Here is a 24,310-nt window from a genome sequence, read left to right on the forward strand (position 1 = left end):
TCTGGTGAAATCCAAACTGGTCTGAACGACTATAAATGGTTACTGTTTGCCTTGGCTCCTACCTATATCAGATTCAGACTGAAGAATCTCAGTGAAGAAATTATAAGGGATAAAATGGATATTTCTAAATTACAAGACTGCAATTCCAGTGGCTCAGTATATCAGTTTTCTGTTTCATCTAAATCTGCTGTAGAGAAAATTGTGGGATCTGACAACAAAGGATCGAAAACATTTACTTTCATGAGCCAAAAGCTTCTTGCCTTGATTATATTGAAGATTAACCCCCCCCCCCAAACCCCAGATGAAGATCAGTTACATTTTGTTAATGACTCAAAGGGGCATGGGTTACCAAGAGAATGGTTACCAGCAGAATTTTAAAGTGCGCTCAATTAAAAAGGTATATAATGGCAATTAAATTAATCTAATGCTGAATTTTAATCTTAGAGTCATGTGTGTTTTTCAAGTAACTTTTATGTTTGTACCGTTAAAAATTAAGGGAAGCAAGCACTGCCATTGTTTCTCCTGTTCGATGGGGAGACATAACACTTAGGACCAACAGTTTATCACCACTTAAAACCAGCACCCTTCATTTACTTTTTTTATCTGACATTAATGACTTCTTGGCCAGATAGCCAGGCCACGTTAGTGGCATGTTAGCAGTCAACACTACTCACATCCAGTGTGGAAGGAGAATGCAGCATCTGTCAGAGTAAAACAGACCAGTATTTCCAGCTTTTGTTTCACTTTGAGACAATCAGCAGAATTGGATTAACGAGTAGAAAGACAATCTATGGCACATAAGATGCACATCGGAATGAAAACTCCTTCCTCAAGGTTTGTACCAAAGCCATATCTGGTATCTGACTATGCAACATCATAATCGTAACTTCAGTTGAAACATAATTCTCACGGTAATATTAACACCAGTACACAAAGCTTCCTACAGTCACTACACAGTTTGCCAGCTGCTGAGTATAAAAAAATTGGTGTGTTTGACAACCATAAACCAGTTAGAAGTGTCTCAGAGACCAGGGCAATCAGTGCTGAGTATTCATGCTTCACAGCAACCCATGCAAGTCATGGCACACATCAAGGCAACGAAGATTGCTACCCTTTCTCATCAGTAACTGATTTCCCAGAAATCATAGAAAAGATAAATATTGACAGAGCATTTGGCACTACATAAGCTGAGATTCGGTGGATGATGCACACAGGACAAGACAGACAAGGATCATTTTCCTGCCTAAACTGGACCATGAATTCTGCGGAATATGAACCATACGCTATTCTTCCAAATGCCCTCACAATCAGCACATGATCAAGAGCTTAAAAGACATCATTACTAATTTATTATACATTCTCATAATACATGACTAGAAGAGAGATGCATTAATACAATATAAGCCTTAAAATCCAAAAATGGAAAAGGATTAGAACCAAAGATGCATGGATGGCAGGGCAAGGGGGAAGCACTGCATGGAAAATTTCTGGAAAAAAACCCCAAAACTTCCCCTTGAGGCCTTTGCTGAAAGCATTGAAATCTATGGGAAATGTATGAAGTTGTTAATGGGTTTTTTTGACCGAACACCAAACAATTTGTTGAGTAACATTTCAAATATTACTTCTATTCTGCCTGCTTACACAGAGAGGCTTATTGACTACTAATCATCAAAGACCATGAAAGTTATACCACTGCTAGAATCCATTCTGAATGTGGCTTAGCTCCATGTACATAAACCCAGCATTTCTTCCTTTCACTCCATTTTACAACAGCAATTAAAGATGGGATGTTATATAAGAATCACTCAATATTCCAAGCCACAAGTTAAGGTGATGCACCACTACATGAAGTTTATGGGTACTTCCTTGCATGAAATGTATTCAACTACACACACACACAAAAAAAATCCCTAACCTGTATTACTTGTAAAAGCTCATTATGTTCACGCTCTTCACTGTCCTATAACTGAAATAATTATTACAAATAATTGTCCCCTAAAAGTAAGCTCATGGATACAGAATTCAATTGAGCCATCTGGTTCTCGTTTTCCACCTTCCAGCACTGGTGGCGGTAGTGGTTACACACCCTGAAACAAAATTTTAAATAATTTTATCAATATACACAACATTCAAGTAACGAACCCCAGTAGTTTCTGCTTTCTCAGATATTTTTGTATTAGAAAAGAAAGATAACTCATGAAAGGTAAGTTAGCATATCCGCAACAAACAGATTACCGCAGTATACCATAGGACGCAACGCTTGCTGTTTGCACCATTAGGTTTGCCACAACAAATGAGACGTTGTATGTGATGTATAGCGCAGGAAAGAAACCACAGCTGTTTGCTTCTGTAGAGGAGTACGTAGGTGCTCTGCACCTGAGTCTGCAAATATTTATTAAGCCCTTAACAGTGAGGTTGTGATGTTCAGAACAGCTACTGCTGAAAACCATTATCTATGGATAATTAACTATGTCAGGACACCGAGGTCCTAACAGGAGATCCTCGTAATTCCCCACTAAGGGAAAGACAGTACAACATTATTATAATACATTAGTAATATTTAACAACAGGATCATACTATTTGTGTTTTAATAATGAAGGCTGAATACCACAGCAGAGTTTAAATTAAGATTCGTTTCCGATGGTGCAGTTTAAGCCAGGCTTAAAAATTCTCGGGTTTTGTTACTACTAAGCTATGTAATACGCCAACAAACACGACAACATCTAATTAGAAAATTATTTTATTTATAAATAAAGCATTAGTGTCTTTGCAGGTTTAATTATTATTATTATTAATGCATTTTTTCTATCATTTGCCATCAGTAGTCTAAAGTTACTGGGAAGAAAAAAGAAATGGAAAACAAAAAAATCCCTTATTTTTTTACTTGACCAAAGTAATTAACTTGAACTTTGGAGGCCCTTGTATTTTTTTCAAGCATTTTTAGAAACAGCTAGTAAAAAAAAAATGTTTTCATCACGCAATAAAAAGGCTTTTTGACACATGAAGACAAAAGCTTCAGGCCGTTTATTAAGACTACTTCCTACTGTGTTGGGCTTTGTTTTATCTCATAATTAAAATCACACCTGAGCTGGGCCATCTGTGAGAGTGTATTAAGTTTCTTACAAAACATGAAAATCCTTTCATTTTTTCCATCCAAACGCCAATAAATCTTGAGAGGTTTTTTGGGGTGTGTGTGACACAGAAAAATAATATGCTTAAATAAAGGTTAGGCTTTGAGCAAAAAAATGAGCAAACAAAATTATTTTTCTGTATTTATCATCAATTACACCTCATAATAATTGATACATTTTTTCAAGTTGTACATTTAAACATAAAAATTAAACCTTTTCTCTTCTGATATTTGACAGTATGCGGTTTTCTTTTGTAAGGTTTTTTTTGTAGGATAAAACTAAAAATCAGTAAAAATTGAAGGATTAGTATTTTCCATATCAGTTAGCTATTAAGAGTGCACAGAAAAGGTCAGTCAGCACTTCTCAAGATCAGCAACTCTGTTAGCATCGTAGCACATACTGCTTATAGGTTTCAGTGAGAAAAAAAGAAAAGTTATGTATTTCATAAATTTAGATACTTCATAAAGTTCAAGGGGGCTTTTTGGTTTTGTTTTGGGGAATTTTTTTGTTTTGGCTGGTTCGTTGGTTTGTTTTAAGACACTCTGAAGAGAGACCAAGAGGGTTTCCTTTTAACAGAAGGACATTGTGGAGAGAGAGAAATCCCTAAATATAGTCCCAATCCATCAAACCAATAATATGTCTTTTCAACAAAGTAATTCTGTGTGCCCAGTTAAACTGAAGGACTAATGACAAGAGGCCCTAAATTCATCCTAGAACTCAGACATATGAAGTAGCTTGCTTTGAACATGTGAAAATTCAAACACATAAGTGATTCTATTTACTTTGTTGCAAGCTATATTCTTTCAAAGAGACTATATACATTCTTGAAATTAGCTTGTTTAATGCTTCTGTTGAGCCAGGAACCAAATACATACTTCTTAATCATGTAATTTTAATTACACAATTAAATTTGTGTAATTAAATAATATTTTGGTAGTCTAGCAATCCTACTCAAAGTTTTAAACTTCTCACCCAAGGTGAATTATAAAACAGCTATCTTACACATAGAGAGCAAATAGATCAGAAGGCCCTAAAATGGCAGTGAAGAGCAGTGATTTTCCATCTCAGAGTAACAAAAGACCAACGTATGGGAGTATTGTGAAATGGAAGAAAGAAATTATTTCACATCAAAACGTGCTATATTAGAGTAGAGTAAGAGAGCTAAGCAGTATTGATAACTTGTTTTCATGGGTGAACTGAACGAGCAAATGGTCAACTGCATGCAGCGCTCCATCGATTCCACAGGACTCAAACATGCACAGAAGTCTTCCCATGTTACTGGAACCTATAATTAACTATTAACAAGCAGAAAACTCCAAAAATCAATTCTCCTATTACAACAACATTAAAAATTATTATTTCTTTTCTTTATACATTTTGAAGCTTCAGCACTGATCTGCACAACCTATCACCAATTTAAATCCTTTTGATATTTACCTATATTGGAGCTACAAAATTATTTTTATTCTTAGACATTCATTTGGCTTATAGGGCACTTAGTTGGCAAACATATTTCATCTGAGTTTCTGTTCTTTTAAATTACTTCTTTTACAACAAAAAAGTCTAAATTCTGTGTGTCATAAATAAGACTCTAAAGCCATAAAAAAATCTCTGTCTTTTTTCCCCAGATGTTTTTGGCATCTAATAACTATCTAATACTGAGGCTATTTTGAAAATTAATTTTCTTCTTGGGTTGATGATATAACAGAACATGTTAAGTCATGTTAAGCAAGAAACAGCAACATTTTTTCAAACATGCCCACCTGTGACAACTGAGTGGTCCGGATCCAACCCTGAAGTTGTCCTCTCTCCCATTATTTTACAGCTACTTTAATCCATCTTCCTAAAAACCAAGTTTGCACTACTACATAATTCAAATGCTTTCCAAATACAGCTTTTCCTATGGAAGTTGGCCAAGAGCCAAGAAACAAAGGCACTTTATTGGGGGGGTGGGGGGGGCAGCCAGAGAAGGTTTTTTTTCTCATTCAATTGCACAAAGAAATTTCTTATATTTAAAAAAGAATTACTTTGGCAATGACCATTTTACATGCCAAATTACAAACCATAAAGACTTTTCCATTTGGATGCGTCCTTCTGCAGCCGTGTCACAATAAAAGTCTGAGATTCCATCAAAACAAGATGTGAAGGATATTTTCCATGATCTGTGTCCTGATTCTCTTCTCAGTTACACTAACTTAAACCAAGAGTAACTCTACTGAACTCAGTGATATTGCAATGGTGTAAAATCAACCTGAGAAGAGATGACGACGACAATGGTAATCCAGATACTTTCACATGATTTTAAACAAAATAAATGTTACATTTTTGGATACTCAGAAGTCATCTCATCTCTTCAGAAACGAGTACGGGACGTTAAAATTCTCAGACTTATTCCCTGTCCCCAGCCTTCTCCGCCTACACAAATTCATCAAAAATTTAGCGAGAACTATACTACAGCAGCTGCAGATAGCTCCCAGTTATGACACAGAATCACAACTGGGAAGTACCCCACAATGGAGGAATCGCTTTGGCAATACTGATGGATAATCTTTGTAGAGTAACTGACATCCTACAGTGTCGGAGGTAATGACATAGATGACCAGGCGAAGCAACCCTGCATTAAATGGCATATGTTAGCACCAGTTACATTTTTTCCCCTCTCTCTTCTGAGAGAGACAAGGAAGGGGTGAAGCCAAGAAGGAACTCTACTGAGAGGGCCTCTTGCATCTGGGCCTCTTCTTGAGGCAATCTTGTTTTTACACCTCACTTTGCCCATGGTGCCTACTGCGCACCTTCCCTCCGAATAAACTAAACCAATAGAAATACAGGATTCTGGTTAGTTGAAGCTTTGGAGTTTCTTCTCTGAACACACTGAAATATGTTTTGTTGACTCTGGGAATAGAATGGGTCTCTAAAAGATATCACAAGGCACGTTTGCTGTAAAGTCCAAGGGAGAAGCAATAATGAACATACATTAGAAGTGTACTAATTTGCACTCTCTAATCAGCCTTTTTCCCCCCACTTTGCAAACATGTAAGAAGTCCAATTTAGAAAGTCAGCATTATTTTGAAAATTTTTTCTTCCCTGTATAATACATGATCAAAAATAATTAAAACTGAATGAAGACTGTCAAAACAAATGCACAATAGATATTTAGATGCATTACCCTTGCTGGCTTTCGTTGTTGTGTTTGCTGATTTTCTCCTCAGTTGAATTCACAACATTTACTCATTCACAACGTGTCTGTATGTTCACATCTGCACAGAGGTTGCCTATGGAAATACGTTAAGTATCAGCTTTCTCTGTTCCTTCTCATATGCCCTCCCAGCTGTAAATGAGGTTAGGAAACAACACTGTAAACACAGAAGTCCTTTTGAAAGGTAAAAGGGCGGGGGGAAGCTTTTCAGGAAATTTGATTTGTACTTCGGTTTCATTCTTAAAGGAACATCCAAAGCTTGACAGCATTTCAAACTACTGCAATACAAAATATTGAAGGAAGAGACAGCAGCATAAGGCATTATATTTTTATGGTAGTCTTGTATTATTACTATAAAGAGCAGAATGAGGCATTATAGTCATAATACAAGTGCACTACAAAAATATAAATAGCACTGAATGCCGAGTGGACCACTTAGTTTTTATTTTTCTCACCCCTTCCCCCTCCTTTTCAAAGAAAATGAGTGTTTGCAAATCCTTCAGCAGAAAAACAGGACACACACACAGATGTCATAAATAATTCCAATATAAACCCATGCTAATTTATTTAATGTGAGACTCCAACACAAATTACTTAGCAGTGAAATTGCACCTCCTCGTATTGTGTATGCGAAATAAAAGGGAACAGATGTGCTCTTCCAAACCAAGCTATTGCTACAATTAAACCAACAGTCATTTTACAAACCAGCGAGCTATTTCATGTGCGTCTACAGTGCTAATCATCTTTTCTCCACCGCCCCAGCCCAACAGAAGAGCCAGTTATTTATAGAGTTATCTATCTTGCACTTTGCAGATGATGCCTAACATTATGACAACGGTGAAAAGGTCTCCGTACCTGCCTACCTAAAACAAGTTTCTGTAAAGTAATGAATGGAGACAGCTTGGGGACTATCCACCTGCACTGCCTGCCTTTTCCTGCCTGCAAAGTGAAACCACAAGGGATTGGCAGAAGGTACTTGTCTGACAGGGCCAGGACAGCCTTTCTCCTCAGTGACAGCCTGGGCCTAGCCTCTTAAACCTGACCCACCGTAATTCCTTCACAATGCAGCAGCGAGGCAGCTGACAGTAGCAGCTGCACCTCCTAAGCGAGATGGATGGAATTTTCATAACTAGTTCCCCAAGTTACATTTTACCTTCAAGATAATTTATGAGCTGCTGTGGAGCCTTGAAGAGACAATATGCTTGCCATAAAATTAACTGTAACAGTCTTGTAGGTTATAATTAACACTGGGAGGGTAGCAGCAACTGGATGAAACACATGGCATAATTGATGGTGAAACTGGAAATTAAGGAAGATAACAATATCATTACTGTGCACATCACTTTAGTGAAACCTATGCTTTCCAGGGGTTAATTACAATCCCCTTCTAACGTACACATTCTGATGGGGAGCGGATGAGTGTCACAGCTAGGAGGAGGCAGGTTTGCTGGCAAGGCCACCTTGCACCTGGACTGATGTATATATTGTTTTTTTGCCTGGAAGAGATATACATGTCAAAGCAGCAGCACCAGCACCTGAACATCTGGCAGCAGACACACAGTAGCTTAGAGACAGGTGATTGCTCAAGCCTCATAGAATATTTCATTTTCTCTGTAGCTAGCATACTTAATGGCAAAGAAGAAAAAAATCCTCTGTGAGATTTCACTTAATGGCACACATTATTAATTTAAATGACTTGAGCAAAGAAAAACATTTTAACTTTATATTGCCATAACTTAGCAGCGAATTAAGATTTTTTTTTTTTCATCAGTGTATTATCATCTTGGTTTATTACATTAGTCTTTAGAAACATGCAAAGCAATCCCTTTAGCATCTTGCCTGTCAAGGGAATACTGAACTGAAGATGCAATGCTAGTGAGCTAGTTAATCAGAAATAATATTATAAACTGCTGCCATCTTTGGGAAGGAGAACATGCAATTCATCTACCTGTATCTTAAGGAACAGGCTTAAGGAACCATTAGGGTAATGTATTTATTTGAATCTCTCTCAAATGATTTCAATGAAACTTTTTTTCGTCCCTGGACAAGATATGTGAAAATGTGCAGATAAATAATGCAACAGTGTCACCTACAGGCAAGCAAAACAGTTAAAACCCTCCAACATTGCACCCTCTTCCCTCTCAAATCCCATTCCTCCCCTCCTTTCCCCTCTGTCGACCTCCCCCTCAATCCCTAACACACACATCTGGATTTTGGGATTACCCGTATCTACAAAGAAGGGCAAATACCTAAAATACTTTCAGGATGGCCTAATATAAAATAATTAGACCTTATATGCCTTGCAATAAACATGTTGTACAGCTAGCAAGTCATCTACGTTGGACTGGATACTAAGCGGTTGGTTCAAATCCACCTTTACTAGGTGGTCAAAAATCGTTCTGATAGGAATATTTTTCAGAATTCAGAAAGACCAAATGTTGACATTACTAAAGATGAGAGAACAAAAATGAGAAAATGTCGACTTGCTCAAAAACAGCTGGCAAAATTTTAAGACTACCGTCTAAACTTGTACAAAAAATGCCCTCCAGCATAATTTGGAGCTAAATCTAAGCCCAGCACATCCACCGGTATAATTAACAGATCCATTCAGCTTACCCTTGTGGAAAGTGTGGAACACTGTCTTATTAGTAGCTCTCAGAACTCTCCTTTTCCAGCAGAATACTCTTTTCTCCTAGTATTACCGCTTTTACTTTAATAGTCAACCGACTTTTCTTAGCTTTTCCCACAAACCCTGCATTTTGAGAACCTGTTTCTCAGTTAATCTTTTTGATACATCTCAAGATACCTTTTTGTTTCAGTTACTTCTCTCAATTATGGATGACTGACGTCCACTGATGTTACTTTAACACACTCCTCACCCATGGAGTCCTACCTCCTCCACCACCAAACCCAGGCTCGATAGTCTCTAGAATACAGCAATACGGAAATACCAATATATATTGTGAATTACAAGTAAGTTAGGGTGTTGCGTATGTCCAGAAGCGTTCTCAGTTGGCTAAGCTACTCAAGTAAGTTATAGTGGGATTTTCTTCTGCTAGTACTACATATGATTTAAGGCCCATTTGGGGCTGCTGTCATTTACCAAAACAAGATGAAGAATACCAAAACAATGCATGCTATGTAACAGGTTCCCAAGTTCTCTGTTTTTACAGAACATCTTGAGCATAAGAAATGGTAACTTCCTTTTTTAGCTGTTTTAAACATCATAGTTTAGAATTGAATAATCCCACAGCAATGATACATTAAGAATTGAAAATTCAGACAAAATAAACAGCACAAATAATATAGCCAAATTAAACTGTTAAGATGCCTAAAAGATCTCTTTAGTAGTGAAAATAAGCAAGTAAATCTAATTCTATTCCCTAGTTCATCTTAGTTTCTCTGATTAGTCGATACATCTCCAACCCATTCTTTTGGGCTCCCAGTGGATTGCACTTCCCTCTCGTCCAATGCTGTTGACATCGTCCAGTAATTTACCACTGCTTTCTCACCAGCATATGATTATCTGAGTAAGTTACCATAACATTTAGTGCAAGCAAACTGCAGAGCAACGCAACGACTGACATTCTTCTTTTTGACCACAGTCTGCCATGATATTCATTGGCTTATCACTACCTCACAACCACAGTCTAGACTGCTTAGCGCATTGACAGCATCTTGCTCAGTTTCTACATCCATTTAATTTTTGGCTGTTCCAAAAATGCCAGCAAGGGTACCAATTAGTGTCACCTGTAACAGTTGCTTTATGTGATATACACACCTGCCTACTAGGATTGGAGAACCAGTGCATTTTACATAGGCCATCAAACACAGATACCCAATGGGAATAATCTTTGGCACTATCTACCTGAACCATATTTGAAATGCTGACCTGAAAACAAAAGGCTTTGTATTTCATTACCAATCCCTGGAGTCATCAAGGTCTATATATGCAGAGAAACTTTTAATAACATAAGGCTGACAGCATTTAAGACTTCAGTCATGAACTTATGTAAGAACCTGCTCACTCATGCTTCATGCTATGGCATGATAAGCACACCATTTGGCTAGGTAAACCCTTTATGTCACCCTCTGTTTTTTCTGTATTGGTAATATATACAGATTATTTAACACAGATCCTCCAAATCAAATTAATTTAATTCAGCTTTATGACAGATAAAGCTGTGACAATAATGGTCAACAAACAACAATAAAGTCTTGTTTGGATAAGGCTTCTATTATTTTACAGAAGAGAGAATTCTATCTTTAGTTTTGTTTAATTTTAAATGTCTGGTTTTAGACAAAGTTTCAGTTCATAATAAGTTTGTGAGTAGCTTTATGGACATGTTACATACAATGACATTAGCACGTTTTGCTGAAGGCAAAGGAAAGTATGGATTGATACTGCAGAAGAAAGAAAACTCAGTGGATAAAACAAAAGAGATCTATGATAATTTTTCATTCTCTAGACCAGTCACACTTTATCTCTAGTTTATAACACCAGATCTTTGGTTAATATGGGCAGCTAAAGAGCAATGTACAACACGCTGAATTCTCCTGGCTTTTCTCCTTTTCCCCTGCCTCTGGCAGATACCATTCTGTCTTCCAGGAAAGATGACAGCTGATGCTAATGCTACTTTGTGGTTCAACTCTCTGATGATGTGGCTAACACTTCGTCTCCACAGATTATAAATTTGTCACCTCTGTGATCTATTCAATCTCCAGCATCCTGCAGCCTGGAAACACAATAATCTCCATTTCCAGCATTCAGATCTCCCAGTGGTAGTGAGCAAATCATTGTCAAACCACTGGAAAAACAACAATAAATATCTTTCTTGTACTACTATAAAGCTTACATAAATAAGGAAACGTCACCCATGCTGACTTTAAGAGCCTGTCCAGGTGAAATGAAGTCAAACCTCTAAAAAATTTAGCTTAAAAAAAAAAAAACATCATCAATTGCGCTCTGATAGAGCAGGCAATTTCTTTATCACTTTTGGTTTTGGAAACTTTAATTGCACTATAAATAAGGACTAAATTTGTGACATTTGTCAGTTTTGGAAGTGTCACTGAATCATCTTTTGAAAAAATCCATCTACCATAACAAGAAAAGCATGAAAACAAAGAAGGGAAATGTCAAAGAATTTTGATCTAGTAGTTATTCGGATAGGGAATGATGCATCTCTTCGTCGTTTTCAGAAATGGAGCATTAAAGCTAAACTAAAATGATACAGTAAACCCTCAGAATAAAAACTGCCTACAAAGTGCCTAATGAAAGAGTCTGACACACACAGAAGCCACACACAGAGCTGAAGTCCTGCAACTTATACCAGACTGCCCTATAATACAATTTGTTTTAAGCCCCTACACCAAATAACATTTTTTGCACCATATTTGCTGTGGATGTAGTGACATCCCAAGGTAAGAAGCAGCATTTTCTGTAAGTAGCCACAGCTTGTAAACACAAAGTCTTTTCAAGGGTAAAGGGTCAAGACAGTTTGAAAGGAAATAATAGTGGTGGTTAAACAGCAGCATTTAATCAAGCAGTATTTCCATTGTTCCATAGAGTACTTGTACCTATTGATCCCAAGCTTGGCTGCTTCAAAGACTCCTCAGTACAAGAAACACAGGTGAAAGACAGAGGCGGAGAACAGGAAGGGTCACGAGAAGCAAAAGAAGTCTGGTAATAAGCAACTGGAGAAAAGTCAAAGGTCAATCAAGGCAGCTGATGTCTAAGCATAACTACAGCAGGAGACCTGACAACTTCATTGAAGTCGCAGTGTTTCCTCCATTCATTTGAAAGATGCAAGGTTGGTTTTCAGCCTGCCTCAAAGCCTCGTCCCGATTAACATACAGTATTCAGCATTACCATCTCAGTCACAATGTACATCTATTTTCTGAAAAACTGTTTTAGATTACATACTGGGTGCTGAACAGTTCGATTTTCTTCTTTTAAAGAGCATACAAACGCACACAGGCAAAATATGAATATCAAAGAATCCAAATATCATTTTCTTCCCCCCCGCCCGGTGATTTCCAAAATAACGAATCAAAATTTTTGTCTGTGTTTGTTGCTAACTTACTGAGTATCCATTCCAGCTGACACACATATTGTCCAGAAAGGACAACTGTTACAAAAAACCCACTAGAGATCACGCAGCTGTGTGTACTGACATCCTTACTAATTTCAGAAATGTGGAAGCTGGAATCCGCAACATGAGGGGGAAAAAAAAAAAAAAAAAAAAAAATCTGTCATTCTCATGTTACACAAAACAACCACAAAAGCTTTAAACAACCCAAATGCTTCTCCCCACTCTCTATCAGACTTTGACACCTCTGCAATTTGTCTGTTAAATCTTTGGAACTGGTGTAGCTCCCATTGCAGTAGTTTCTGAAGAGTTCACAATGTTTCATACGTGTATCATCTTGACAGGCCTGAGAGTGTAAAACAGTTCAGTATTTGTCAACTAGACTGTCAACTGATATTACCACTTTTCATTAAAAAAACCTAGCATTTAGTGAGTTCCTTAAAAATACACAAAGTCTGTGACGGAAGGAAAAAATCTGCTCCAATTTTCCCAAAGCCCCTGCTTACTTCTTAACATTTCTTCTGTTACAGAAGGATATATGTTCCTTCTTTATGTCAACACCACTTTGTCCTACTGGAGATAAAAAGAGTAAAATCTACCTCAATTACCTTCTTAGATATGATCTAAAATTCCAAGGTATGAAGAAGGAAAGCATAAGAAAAAAACACCAAAAACAAAACCCAAACTTTTTATTCAAAACAGAAAATATTTAAAATTCTTCCTGTTTGTATCTATTTCATTTAGCATACATATTATTTTAGGATTCCACTCTCACATTCTTCCTTGTTTTTCTTATTATAGAACCTAACAGAACCTAACCTAATTATCACAGATTAGGACTCAATTGTTACGCTATGTACTTATAATTTAAATACCCATATAAATAGCCACATAGTAATACAGATTTCATTGCTGAGAGGTAAGACTATCTCAGTAGTATGGTAAGTGTTCTCTGTAGGTAGAAGAAAAATACATACCTTTACATTGTTATGTCAAAACTGTGACATGTAAGAAGGGTTTGACAAAGGCAAAAAGCCGCTACAGAATTATAGCTCAAGTTTGACTTGAAACCTGAAACTTTTATTATTTGCCATGAGTAACAAGTTCTTTTGAAGTCTTGTGCGAAGATAGAAAAATGTAACGATTCTAAAAATACACACTGATCTGATCTTCAAAATGTTATGAGTTCTAGAATGACCTCATAAAATAGATTTTTTTCATTGTGTTATTTCGATAAGGCAAAGTTTTAAGTTCTTCATTCTTCCAAGATGTAATCAATTAATTAACACTTTTCTGCTGTTTCTCTCATGAACCAGAAGAATTTTGTGTTTATTTTGGCTGAAATTATTTATTGAATGTTTGCTGTTTTCACTATGTTAATTTGTCGTTATGTGATGACTTAGAGAGAACTTAAGATTTCAGAATTTAAGTAGCACAACTATGAAAATACACTCATCATAAATAATTTTATTTTTCCTATCAAAGTTTCCACTTCAATATGTATTTCTCCAAAACTTTACATTTACTGACTGAATTTCCCCTAGGAGAAATGGTGCAATAGTCTGCATCATAATAAAACTATTTTGGTCTAATAAAATTTTTGCATGAAAAATACTTATTTTAGTAAAGGTTTAACTAACCATGTTTTTTTCCTAGCAGTTAATAATTTTGCATGTAGTTAAACATTATCCTTTAAATTAATCTATTGTTGATTTCTTGATGACAATTTAGTTTGGTAGTATAAGCTGAGTATGTCATGCAAGCGTTAAAGACAGTATTATTATAACATGATACAAGTTCTGTTAAGAGAAATAAGAGATACAATTATTATTGAACTATACTGCCCAGTCCTCTTGGGCATTTACTGATCAGGAAAAGGCAACATTCTCTCTTGAAATTCAAGTACTTTTTTTTTTGGCCAAACTGTTTCTTTATGATATAACAACTTTCTGGTTCCAGTTAAAAAGTAAAATAAAAAATGTCAATAGCATCATCAATGGGCTAAAAATATTAAGGCCTTTTTTGAAAATGAATCAGGTGCAGATATTGAACTGTACTTTTTCATCCTTTGTCTCACTTTTCAAATGATAATTTCTTCCACAGCCACCATTAAACCTTGATCTATTCCAGCTCTCTGTATGGGTCATTGATTCTAGATGTACCATGGTTATTTTTAAATGTTTCCCTTTCGTTGAGAAAAAGAGGGCTGTCTAGAGCCAGATGGGTAACTTCACACTTCATTTATCAAACCCAATGCATTAGACTCCACCCTCTCTTTCCCACTATTGCTGTTAAATTTCCATATAATTTGGTAACAATTTTAATTATCATACAGTGACCCTAAAAAGTCTACACAGGTTTGCATGGTTAGTCCAAAATTCACGGCTGTTCTCTTGACTCACTATTTGTTACAGTAGAATCTAAGGTTCCCTTACTTCATAAGCTGAACAGTGACCTTCTGTAAGCAGAGGTCAAGAAGGGGTCAGTTCAAAGGGCTAGAGCAGCTCTTTAACAGCTCTAACAACCTGTCCATCAGGCACTATCATGCAGTATAAACAAATCTGGGGCTTTAGAAACTCTGGACCATTTCTTTTAACACTTAGGGGACATTCATTGAGTCCTACCTGAAGTATTTCGGATCACTACCACTCAACATAGAACAACTTGAATCCCTAGAAGACCTGCTCATACTTAAGATCCTGAGGAGGTCTTCGAGTCAAAAGTATATGAAATGGCGAGCCGTAACACTAAATGCACTACCACGTGTTTTGGACTATGGAGCTGAAATAAAAACTTAGAGAGTAATTTCAGTCGGTTAATATGGAGAAACAGTGGTACAACTTAAAGCAAATACAGCAAGGGCGTGCTCTAGCCCAGTAGATACATACACGTATCAAAACAGTTCATATGCCTTTCTCTGAGAAAGGCTAAATTTGTAAAAGCTGAATCAGTTTGTATTATCAATTGCCAGCATGCGTGGGTTTTTTTTTAATTTAAGGTGTCAATGACACAAATAAAACGCATGAAAGAACAGCATGCCTACGTAACTCTACAAAGACCAAGGGCAGAGTAAAGTTTTTGCCAGCTGCCCTCCCTTCATTGACCTAAATTTCTTGAAGTTGTAGTGTTCATAATGTGCTCTCTAATGCACAATGTAAGGTAATTAGAGTCATCTGTATTTAACTTCCAGAGGAAAAAAATTCTATTATCTAATCTAGCTGATCCCCTGATAGCCTGTTGAAAGTAAAATACTGTAACCTATTGCCTGCCCTTTGACAAGTGCTAATTATTTCCTGTCCAAGCACATTTTTCTCATGTAATTCCAAAGTACACAATAGACTGATCTCTAAAACATGGGCAGCCCTGCTAGTACCACAGCGGACGTTTTATAACTTTCACCACCGTATGCTTGATGGCTACCACAGCCAGTGCTTCATTCCAGACATCTAGCTGAAGCTTTGATGAAGTAAAGTGAGGTGTATGGTAACAGTCTCTTTATGCAGATCATATGGATGAGACTCTCAGACAGGTCACTGGGATGGGAAACATCAAATGGAAAGAAAAAGGAGTATGGATATTTAATACTCAAAGGACACTTTCTTTCAGAACTTTCAAGGCACAATGCTCTTGAAATTTTCTTTCAGGTGTTTAGTTTTAAGGAGGCCTGCACTTTGTCTGCTTGTGCCTCTCCCTACCCCTGCCCAAGAACTTTAGCTTTTCTGTGTCAAAGACTAGACTATGTCTACAGCGGCAACCCCGGCTCCAGCCTCCGGGTACATTGTGAGCAGCAAGCAGAGACTAGAAACACTAGAGCTACGCTGCTTTTACGTGAGTCCCGATTGCCACGAGTCCTGATGACTTCATATATTAGGAAATAATTCTTAAACTAAACGAACACTAAAACGATACTCCACTCATTAGAATTGTTTAGCCTCTTCCAAGCTCTAGGAAGCTTTCTGTTTTGGTTCACAACAAAGATGCACGCGTCACCTGGAAAAGCCTGAAGTGATTTCCTCTGTTTCCAATGTAGCCAAACACTTCACATTATTTAGTAAGTATGGTGATGGGAGGCAAATTCCTCCACCCTCCAAATCCCTTAAATTCCTCAAAAAGGAAGAAACAAACCCCACATGATAATATGAACAATACTGTAGATCCACCTTACTAAGCTCTTTTTTCGCTCTGAAATCTTAACTGATTAGTATCAGTAACATTAGTAACATTAATTAGTAACATTCCATACTCAAAAGAATGCAGACTTATAAAACACAGCCTCTAATTTGTAATAATAATTGCTGCTGTGTAATAATGGTTAATTTTTATCTAAAGCTTCTAAAATGTTTCAAGTCCACTCATCACTGTAATGATTTGGAATAGCAAAACCACTCAAGTGTCAGATCCCATATGTACAATCAACTTTTTAAAGTCAATCCCATAGAATTTTTAGGAATTTTCCAAAATTATACACTAACAAAACACAGGAGAACTCCCTTAACTGGAACATTCAGTGCAGGTAAAAAGATCATGCCAGTTAAGTGCTAGTTTTGATTAGCTTAATTTTTGATTAACAAAATCTCATTTAAAAATACTTCTGACTAAAAACTGTGTTTAATTGTAAGCATGGGTCATCCAGTTTTAAAGGAAAGCTGTACATTTGGTAGAAAATTTCAGACTGTTATATATTTTATGTAAATATCATAAATAAGCAGAGATTTATATTAAAAGAGTATAAATTATACCTTTTAGAAATAGAAAAAAGGTGACCAACTCATTTAGCAGCTACAGAGGACACAAGGTGGCATTCAGTGGAAATTGTTTTTGAATTCACATATTTCTGAAAGAACTAGAAGTATGATAGATCTGTAGTTTCTGAAATGCATGCGTTCAACCAGATTCCAGTAACATAAAGTTCTTCACATAAAAACGTAAACAACTTTTAAAAATTGTTGACAACACCACCTGATTCATTACCATGGCAGTAAGTTCAATTTAAGAACTCAGGTATAATAGAACAGTCACATGATACGAACTCTAGCAATATGTATATTTAGGCCAAACTCACCCAACACAACCCAGTTAATACCAGTAAGACACCATGTAAAAATGTGAAAATCAGGAAGAAAGCGGACAATAAGGACAAGACATCTATTAGCATGGCATGCCAGCAAGGAGTACTACTCATATTGTTAGCAGTATGCGGAAAACCTTAGGGCACTTAAGGTGATACCAATCCTCAAATATGTATGCTGCCTATCAGGCTATTCTCAACAGATTGCACTATGTAAGTACAGTAAGGGAGCATTCTCTCCCAAAAAGTAACTCTGAAATCAGAAGCAGAAACCTTGAGGATCCCATTCAAGGAAAAGTACTATTTGAACACTTCAAAAATTCCAAATTTTTTTAAAACGTGAACTTGCTCCCCCCAAGGGGATTTATAGGACTATATTTGTATACTTGTTTTTAATTTTATTACCTTACTGTTTTTCAAAGATTTCTCACCTTGCTGTCCATTCTTTACGCAGCTTTTGTCGCTCAGTAAGAACTAGCAAGAAGCAGCTGATGGTTTCATTCCTTTGTTCCTCAATTTGTTCCTCCTTTCCAACTTCAGAGAGGACCAGGCTTGTCTTAAAGGGAAAAAAACACATAAAAATTATAATCTAGAAATAGGAAACAATGTGTAAAATTAATAAAAAGCCCATAAGCAAATAAGGACAGTAAATCAATAGCTTTTTTTATTACAGTTCCACTGCTGACAAATCAATACAGTAAATGATGGTTAGAAATGGCCACCATGTATTTGGTATTTAATCAATGTACATGGCACATAAGGTAAACCTTAAAATCTCATTGCCTTAAGTAACACAAGATGACATTGTGCATTCTAGGTCTCATTTTTTTGAGACATAATTTTTTTCTTTTCTAAATATTTTCTTGTCCCAAATCATATCAGAAATGTTTCCCTCAATACAGCATTCCTGTTTGGGACTTCCACCTCCGCTTTGATCTTTGGTGAAGCTAAAGAAGAAATACTTGTTTGTATTGTATCTTCTGAAAGGAATTTCTGATGATGTCCCCATGCTCTCTTTATCATGAAGTATTTCAAGTAAATACGTTGTAAAACTCTACCTTTTTTCTTTTATGGAATAAATTAAAAATTGCTTTTTTATATATATATACACACAGACACACACAAACACACAAATAATGGATTTAAGTCTTTGTGGAGTAGGGTCACACTCAGTCTCTGCAGACCAAAAGTTACTGGCCTTCCCAAATGTTTTATCAACAGTTAGCGTTGATGTAACAAAACCGCAGATCATCTTATCGTCCTTCATCCACCCAGCAAGCTAACGCAAACTCCCTCACTCCATCTTTACCCTCAACTACTAACTTGCCCACCATTTTCTCCTCTTTTTTCCCCTGTGCTTCCCCATGTCTGCCAACTTGGGAAAGAAATGGCACAAGCTGATGTTCACGCTACTAACACATATGTCGACCAGGGTACATGGGCTGACTTGGTGTGCAGCATTCCAGCCACAACAGAGATCTAGAGTCAACGCTGCAGCCTTTTCCTTCAGTGAAGATACTGTATTTGCCTTTCTTATCTTAACCAGCCCCTAATATTCACTTAATTATTTTTGCTATTCTAACCTTCTGTCACATTTTCTGCAAACATATAAAAGTATCTAATCTAATTTTGGGAAGGATGACTGAACGGACAGAACGCTTGCACAAACCTATTTTTTTCCACAGAAAATGGTGCAAAAACGTGTTTCTAACCTGAGCAGTTGTAGAAGTGAGTTTGAAAACACAACTCAAACATCACCAAGAGCTGCAATTGCTACTCCCAGCATGGCCTCTCTTACAGGAACAACATGACAAAAAGACATGGCATGTAGCCTCCTCCACATCACATACACATTGCATTCTGCCCTGGCCAAATGTACACCACTAAAATTCCTGTAGGGATTCTGTGAAGTAAATGGTTGTTATTATCTTCAGTTTGTGAAAACAGGCTTGATCTGACAGCTTTTTTTTTTTTCCCACGAGAAAGAATAATATGCAGATTATACACTTCTTAAGCTATGTAAAGGAGTGGTAACATTGCTACTGCCATGGTGGTTCCAAGAGACAAAAACGACAGGGTTCATAGAGACAGAAAATAATTTTATTACACCAGCATCAGATGACAAAGAGCGAATAGCATCTTCCTCCCCACCTCCCGGCTCTATCAGCTGGCCTACCAAAAGGCATTACCCTGTCATACAGGGCTTAGACATCAAAAAGACCATTTTCTTGTAAAAACCCAAAATGTTCAAAACTCTGTCTATACAGATCACATTCTTGACCCTGCTTTGACATTACAAAGCAAACAAAAAGCCAGAGACTATTTTCAGATAAGGATTCCCTGACATGGGTTTCCCTTGCACTGACCTACAACATCTTTTCCACAAGCTCTAGTATCTGCCAACTTCAACAATCTGATCTTAGAGTCTCACTTCCAGCAGCTGCACAGTTTAAAGCAGGATTTGATAGAGGACTTCTGCATGCGAGAACATACTTACATGAGATGAAGAGATGTACATTCTTTAATGAATGTCAATTAACATTCCTCGCACGTTCATGCTTTAACTTTTATATTTACCATGTGCAATACTTGACACAGCACTATAACTAAAACTTGTCTCTGTATTATAGGATCATCAGAGTATAGCCATACAGCTAGGCCACAGTACACCGAGTGACACAGAACACCTTTTCAGAGTCCTTAGATGGTCTTATTAAACACAATGGGATAGTGAAATCCACTGGTGATAGCGTAGAAGTCTGCTTCTCTCCAAGACTGCAGAAAAGCCCCAAGTTTAGTGATGCTATGCCTCACAAAGCTGAAAGTATAGTTATTTGCAGGCAAAAACCATCAACATACCCTAAATGTGTGATTCACAAAGTGCAGAGCATAGAGAACTGATAGTTCCTACAGAATTTTCAGTTAAAATCTGATGAAAAGATGATGTGATTAGAGTATTATCAGTCAGAGAAGATGGGTGACCACTTCTTCAACTATTCACAGTCAATGCTTTTGTATGAATTCTGAGCGCCTGGCCAAATTGCAGCCTTGGTACTGAGTTCCACTAAAGTCCCCTCCATCTACAGGAACATCATAATTCTGGAAACTGAACGTAAATTAACTTTTACTGAGAGAACAATTATACTGCTCCAGCATTCTGTTAATATCTTTAATTTATGCGGTGATGTACGCAGTTCAAATCAAACTCATAGTTTGACACTGACATCATAAATGCTTCTGTACTGAGCCCTGTGAGTCCAGTTGCAGCTACCTGGAGGGTGAAATAGTACTATTAAGCAACATACAACAACAATACATAGCAATTTAACGGATTTACTTGTTTTCTAAGAGTGCTGAGGGCACTAAGGTTACCCGCAACACAAGTCCAGGGCTTGATATGTAGCTTTTATAGAGGCATTTCTTAATAACTTGCTATTCTTATAATCTCAATAAAAATCCCAAATTGTAGCAAATAAAGCAGCATTCTGGGTAAAATAATATAAACCACATTCTTTTGAAAGTTTTCTTTTCCATGTAACTTGTTTGGGGATTTACTTTTAACAAGGGGATTCAATATATACCTTGACTGATAAAGGTCAAGGGTTCAAGAAACTCGGTCAAAGATGTTATCAGCTGGGAAAGCCATTTCCTCACATCAACACTGATAAAAAAAGTCAGATACCCAGCCGATACCACCCCTGCTCTAAAGGGCAAGAGTGACCTTCTTTTGAACATCACTATAGTTGCACATCCCATCAAAGAAAATCTGACCTTGTGTCTCAATTCTTTTAATGTTCTTTAATGACAGATAATTGTCTGCAGAGGCCCCCTTTGCACAATGCTGAGTGAAGCCTTCACATTTCGGAGCTGGACTCAGCACTGACTCAGTGTTTTTCTGCACACATGGGACCACAGGACAGTAGAATAAATAAACAGTGTAACCAGCCCTACAGCCTGTCTTATCTCATCCTTGTGTCCACAGAGATTCTTGAGGGTGGTAATGTTTACAAATTGTTGAAACTTTCTTTCTTCTGCTTCCTGAGCTGGCAAAAACATATCCTGGACAACCTAAGCAACGAGATTACAGAAATTGCTTATCACTTGAGGGAAGGAACTTCTTGTCTCGTTGGCCAGCATGTCTCTCTAATAAGTAGTACTGGTAATATGGTAATATTTTCAGCAAATCTTCTGCAATTCTCCTTACAGATCTATTAATGTATTTAGGGCACTTCCTTGTAAATCCCAAACAGCATGGTCTTAAAAACAAACACAAAACCCAGCTCTCAAAAAAGCTCAAAGCTACATACACACATGTATATACAGCAGTTGCCAATTCAGCCTTTTATGTTAAACACAGCATTTAGGGAATTATATCCTTTACCTTCCCCCGGTACAGTGGCAGAACTAACTCTAGTGCTCTAGTGACATATCAGGCAACAGCCATCAGAGCATTTTTCTTATCATGTAAGAAAGAAAGGTACTAAAATGAGATTTTAAGAGACCAGTATCATATTCCTCTCACTCCCACTGAAAAAATCCATCAGTGACACAGGACTGAACAGAAACATGTTATAGCCAAATCTTACTATTCACCCAGGATACACACTTAAAATTAGATACCTTTTGTGAGTCTTAATGAGCTAACCTAGGTATCGGAACAGGAGTACAGGTGGTTTTTTTCTTAGATAGACAGCAGAAGAAACTCTATTTCAACATCAATAGGCCACTACCCTGCTTAACTGTATGTATCCTCGGTGAATACCACGACATGCTTACAAACAAGCAAAAAACCTTTTCAAGCAAACTCTAAACACTCCAGAATTCACACTGGTACATTTTTAGTCTTTTAAAGCTAGATTTTCCCTCCTTCAATACAGACCTCTTGAGGAGCCAAACTTAAGGTTAGAAGCATTGTATAGCTGGAGACATGAAGCCTAGTTATTCTGTCAAACAAATTAGCCTTCAGTCTGAACTAAAGTGGCACTTGGGACAGTTTGTCTCTTGGTCCCACTTGATTGGGTCAACAAATCAGATTTTTCACTCTGAGTTAAGATTTAATTTACTCACCACCAGTTTAAATAGGATAAGTTTCTGAATCTTTACTAACCACTTCTACTTTAATAGAGCAGTCATCTCTCTATAGTCAATAACTAATACGGAAAGAAAAAACATAAAGCGTTAAATCTGTAAGCAGGGCTAAAATTTTAGAAGTCATCTTCCTTGTTATTTTTGAGACTTTATTTTGCTTTTAATGCAAAAAAGTATCCTAATGATATTCAGTAAAACTAGAACACTGTGCCTTTTAGGTTCATTTTTTTCCCCTCTGAAATGTTTTAAGCCATGTTAATTGAACATGTCATAACTTGTATGTGATAAAAAAGCTAGTAATTGCTTACAAACCACTGCTCATTTCTTCTTTACTTTTAAAATTTTTACTTAAAATATGAGCAAATGTACCCGTTTTCATTGATACGATGGAAGCAGCCAGTATGGTTTAAGTTATCACCCAGTAATTTGGGCACATTAAACCCAATTCTCTGCCTTTTGTTTATTGATCCACTATGCCAGATATCACAGTTTCACTCAACAACCCTCATGTTTTGGATGATATTGAAAAACGACTCATATTTGTCAAAAAGTAAAAAAAAAAAAAAAAAAAGGTAAAGAGGAAAAAAGTGTTGTTTATAGAAGCCAGCTGCTCTGGCTTCGGCGCCAGCAGCTCTTCATCCTGCTATTTTACACTCGCAACCCCCACTGCCCCCACTGGCACAGGTACAACTAAATGTTGACTTCAATGCTTCAGAGAGCACTCAACTGATTCTGTACATGATTAATTGCCAAAGACATGGCTGACCATATGGAACAGAGAAAGCATCAAGTAATTCATACTTCTGTATATGATCATTTGGCCCCTGTTGTTTTAATGTACAGGAAAGAGCTAGTATAGCACAGACCTGGTGTCTTGCCCTTGACAGCCCATTAAGAAATCTCAAAGCACCTAGTTGAAGTTATGCTGTTGGCTTTTCAATAGCAGCCTAATAAAACAGAAGCAAAGCTTTCCAAGTAGTCTTAAATCTTTCACGTACAGTACATTAACCACTGCTGCTAAAACAACTGGTTTCTTATGATAGGAAATGGGATTTGATTTCTAGCCTCTGCATACTTACTGAAAGCCTTTTTCTGACCTTTGGAGGGTTTACAAAATCATTGTTCGTTTTTCCTGCCATTTTCCCAGTTTCTTGCCATGGTGATCCTAATAGATTTGTTTAAGGTTCAGTACATTCTACTCTTACTAGCTGTTATATGCAAACTGTACAATGAAGGTAGGCTCATGGGAACTGAAAGGAAAGAAATTATTATTAACTGTTTTCTTCCTGAGAGTCAGAGAAGTCACTGCAACATCTAAAACATAATTTACTTTTAAAGAGCCTATAAAACAAAACAAAAAATTCCTGAAAAGAAGCAATATACTAGTGTGTGCTTTCTTTTATCAGACTGGAGACAAATCAGATTTGATTTGAGAAGGAAGGACAATTTATTTTAAAGCTGTAGTATTCTCAAGGATGCCTGACACAGAGCTCAATGAAAAGAAAAAGGTGCACACTTGGAATATACATCAGTATCATTAACTGCTTTATATTAGTTTTATCTACCGTTAAAATCTTTTCAGTCATATGCAGTCAAAGAAAAATATAAATAATGTTTCCCTGTCAAGGCCCTTAAGATGACAATGCTAAAAAGTTAATCCCCATCCTCACAGATCTTCTGGCAGTTTTGACATGTTGGCAAGGAGGTATTTGCTGGCACCTTCCATTAGAAAATATT

The 24,310-nt window shown here is 36.9% G+C and overlaps 1 protein-coding gene across 1 annotated transcript in view; it reads right to left on the reverse strand.

Moving 5' to 3' along the window:
* Positions 1–17,916: 17,916 nt before the first annotated feature.
* Positions 17,917–24,310, reverse strand: part of FTO (fat mass and obesity associated) — a gene marked incomplete at both ends in the record, with an annotated part of 71,180 nt that continues 64,786 nt past the window's right edge. Inside the window, one exon of the mRNA XM_010293818.1 lies at positions 17,917–18,041. Coding sequence (XP_010292120.1) covers positions 17,917–18,041 — 125 coding nt within the window. The remainder of the gene's footprint in view (positions 18,042–24,310) is intronic.

This window comes from Phaethon lepturus, unplaced genomic scaffold, assembly GCF_000687285.1.
Source record: "Phaethon lepturus isolate BGI_N335 unplaced genomic scaffold, ASM68728v1 scaffold1039, whole genome shotgun sequence".
Taxonomy (NCBI): domain Eukaryota; kingdom Metazoa; phylum Chordata; class Aves; order Phaethontiformes; family Phaethontidae; genus Phaethon; species Phaethon lepturus.